The sequence below is a fragment of the Austrofundulus limnaeus genome, unplaced genomic scaffold, assembly GCF_001266775.1.
Source record: "Austrofundulus limnaeus strain Quisiro unplaced genomic scaffold, Austrofundulus_limnaeus-1.0 Scaffold823, whole genome shotgun sequence".
NCBI classification, from domain to species: Eukaryota; Metazoa; Chordata; class Actinopteri; order Cyprinodontiformes; family Rivulidae; genus Austrofundulus; species Austrofundulus limnaeus.
In genome coordinates, this window is record NW_013953225.1 from 102,530 (window position 1) to 106,402 (window position 3,873).

Consider the following 3,873-nt stretch of genomic DNA (forward strand, 5'->3'; position numbering starts at 1 on the left):
CAATAAGCCTGAGTGGTCTGTTGACTGACCTTTGTATTTGTTCAAATAATTGTTCTGGGCAGGTTATAATATAAAAATGTTTGTTATAATCAGGTCTTGTGATTATTTGACAGGAGTTTTACTTTTAAAATGTAAGTGTATTTAATTTAGTTATAATGTAAATACAATAAAAATTAAACCAAGAGTTATAATAATTATCATTTTGATCCATACATTGGTAATGTCTGACTCGTGTCACTTTATGTTCTTAACTGGGCCCCGAGGTCAAAAAGGTTAAGATCCCTGATTTATACAACACTGCTCAAGCGTAAAAAATGTTTCTCTCTTATGTTTGGACATTTTATATGAAAACGGAAGTGTGAAGCGGCTCTTTTTTTATCCAGCTTGACATCCGTGCGCGTGCTGCGTTACTCCTACGTAATTTCCGGTGAGTGGGGCCTTTTTTGTTTTCTCGTATCCGCCATTTCAGTTTTTGAAGTTAGTTGTCATCGGCGGCTGGTTTGTGGCTGGAATTCTGCCTCTGAATCCAGTTATATGTCCGGCAGAGCTAAAGTCTGGCCTCAGACCGAGCGGGAGCCGCTTTTTATCCGCGGGTTTAGTTTGTGTGCGGGTGAATTGATGCGCATTCAGCCAGCTGCGGATGTCGCCCGCCTGCTGAACGTGCTCCAGACGCTAAAGTTTTTTGTATGAGTTGAAGGCTCCGCTGGTGGAGAACGGGAGGGAGAGCAGGGAAGGCCCGGTGAAGCCTCGGCTTTGGAGTGATTATCATGGCCGGAAATTTTGACGCGGAGGACCGTGGGAGTTGGTACTGGGGTCGCCTGAGCAGGCAGGAGGCTGTGTCTCTGTTGCAGGGGCAGCGGCACGGCGTGTTTCTGGTCCGGGACTCCATCACCAGCCCCGGGGACTACGTGCTGTCGGTGTCAGAAAACTCTAAAGTGTCGCATTACATAATTAACAGCATCAGCAACAACCGACAGTCCGGCCCAGGTAAGACACGAAGGGGGCGTGGAGGGGCTCCATACATACTGCTGCTGCTAATGAGACCATTCCTGCATGACTTGATGCCCAGCACTGACTCCTTTACTCCACAGTTCAGAGAAAATCAGTATTTATTATAATGTATTTGTTTCCAGAGGTAGCTCACACTGTTTTATAACACCCATTGTTTCCATTAATGATGAATAACAACTCTACCTTTGTCCAAAACCTCCATTAAAACGAATCAAAGGTTTTCATGATAAATATTGGCAGGTTTTAACCAGGCCAGGTTTATAGCCTTTATATTTAAGAGACACTTTTACTGTCTTGAACTTAATGGTGTATATATAAAGGGAAAAAAACAACTTTACCTAAAATAATAAGATTAAAACATGTCTGCTTAATATTGTTTTTTTAAAGTGCCTGTGACGTCAGATTTTTGTAATACATTTGAATGCATTTTTAGAAAGAAGACATTGATAAAATATTGCAGAATAAATTTCATGTCGCTGAGATGAACAGTTGTTGAGATATTTGCCTGTGAAGTRAYAGRAAGYGATGTCAAAGGGGAATGTCTGCATGTGAACAGAGCGTTGTTACAACTCAAACTGTGGAGAATAATCTGATGTTTCTTTACATTATTTTGAGTCACTATCAGAGAGATGAAGAAGAGTCAAAGTTCAAACAATGTTTTAATTAGAGATGTGACGTTTGCGAACGATGCAAGTCTTTTGAACGGCTCTTTACAACGAACAATAGGAGCCGGATCGCGGGCAGTAATGAGCCATTTGTAGTTTTATTTCTTTTATTCCTCATATAATCTTTATTTTTTCATACTTAAATCGCTCCCGCTATGCTTTTTCACGGACAACAGGCGGAGTTGTGGAGAACAGAAGCTCACGCTGAGAGGGGAAGTGGGGTTTCCACTTGACAGAAACATGGTTTCACCCAAGTGACGGGATGACGGGATGACGGGATGACGTCATTACGCATGGCTACGTGATGATGTATTTCCCTACGTGATGATGTAATACGTTCAAAATCGAATGGCTCTTTTGAACCATGGCGTTGGAACGTTGGAATAATACACACGATTTAACCCATTTTAACCCATAACAGGGCCGAACAGGAATGATCCCAGTACCATACATAGAGAAGTATCGGCCGGCGTCTCCAAACTCGGTGGTGGGCCCCGGCGGGCCTGGAGGACCGCCAGGTGGGATGGTGGTGCATGGGAACTCTGACGGCTCCGCTGCTCAGTCCGGTGCCCCACTGTTGGGAGACCCTGGCCAGTATGCCCAGCCCACCCCTCTCCCAAATCTCCAAAATGGACCCGTCTATGCCAGAGCAATGAAACAAATGGCTTCCTAAGATCCGGATCCCTTCAAAGAGCCAGTTTCAATGCTCTAGTTTCAAAAAAACAAAGACCAGAGAGTTTTCTTTGTTAAAGAGTTCTCCTCTGATGTCACTTCCTGTTTCACTTTGGCTGAGCCAAATTCAAAAGAAAGTGTGCCAGTTAAGGGACAAAATGGGGTAAAACGTGTGTATTATTCCAACTTTCTAAAATATAAATATGTTCTCTTTGACTTCTTACATTTGAAGAATATGCATATCACAGGCACTTTAAAGAAAAAAGTTAAGTTACAATGTAAAAGTGTTTCATTTTTGTAGTTTAAACAAAAAACAACTATTTTTTAAAATATTTACTCTAACTTATTTACTTCAACTATTTATTTTAAATAAACTTTTAGATTTTTTTTTAGCCTTAGGTTAATCTGGTGCAATGCATCAAATGATGTTTTAATTGCACACTATCCCGAATAAATAAATCATTCTTTCATTTTCCCACAATATTTTAAATATATATTATGATTCGATAATCTTTATGTACAAAACTTTAATATCTGATTTCATTTACAGCCATTTGTTTTACATATGTTGAAAAATGTGATTTGTCTAGAACATTTATAAACAAAGTAGATAAGAAGCTAACAAATTCAGCTGAACAGTTTTAGTAAAAGCCTGTCTGGCACTAAAAAAACTGATAGGTTGCCCTTGAAAAGCCTACAAAAGTTCACAGGCAGCCAGATTTGTATTTCATTAGTAGTCCTGCAGAATTATTAGTATCAATTTGCATGAATAGTTTCATGCAGATATTGTAAAACATTGGATAACTTGAAACAAATTGTAATTTGAATTGCCACGTTGCATGAGGCTCCAGAGCAGCAGGTTTACTGTAGTATTTCTTCAAATCTTCTCCAGTCTTGAGCATTTCATTTCAAGGAAAACGTGAAATGAGGAAACAGAAAAGCTTCCTGCTCATTCTGGAAATCACCCCGATCATACCTGATTAAAATAGCCTGAGCTCACATTGTTACAGATCTGCTCATGTTTAGCTGTTGTAGGGGTCACCTCGAGTGACCCCTACAACAACTACTGTGTTGAGTGTTGAAACAAGATCATATTGTTTTTTTCTCCCTCTCGTTTGGACCAGGTTTGGCTCATCCAAGGTTCCGTATTGGTGATCAGGAGTTTGATGCTCTTCCTGCTCTGCTTGAGTTCTATAAAATCCACTACTTGGATACCACCACCTTGATAGAACCCATCAACAAGTCCAAACACCCCTCCTTGATGAGCGCTGGTTCCAACGTAGGCCCCCCGCCACGGTTAGAGGACGAGTACGTCCGAGCGCTTTTCGATTTCCCTGGCAACGATGAGGAGGATCTTCCGTTTAGAAAGGGGGATATTCTCAGAGTTCTGGAGAAGCCAGAGGAGCAGTGGTGGAATGCCCAGAACTCTGAGGGCCGAACAGGAATGATCCCAGTACCATACATAGAGAAGTATCGGCCGGCGTCTCCAAACTCGGTGGTGGGCCCCGGCGGGCCTGGAGGACCG

The 3,873-nt window shown here is 41.7% G+C and overlaps 1 protein-coding gene across 1 annotated transcript in view; it reads left to right on the plus strand.

The window, feature by feature from the left end:
* Positions 1–417: 417 nt before the first annotated feature.
* crk (v-crk avian sarcoma virus CT10 oncogene homolog) overlaps positions 418–3,873 on the plus strand; it is a gene marked incomplete in the record, with an annotated part of 23,407 nt that continues 19,951 nt past the window's right edge. Inside the window, 2 exon segments of the mRNA XM_014028858.1 lie at positions 418–987; positions 3,473–3,873. Of these exon segments, the coding sequence (XP_013884312.1) occupies positions 768–987; positions 3,473–3,873 (621 nt within the window).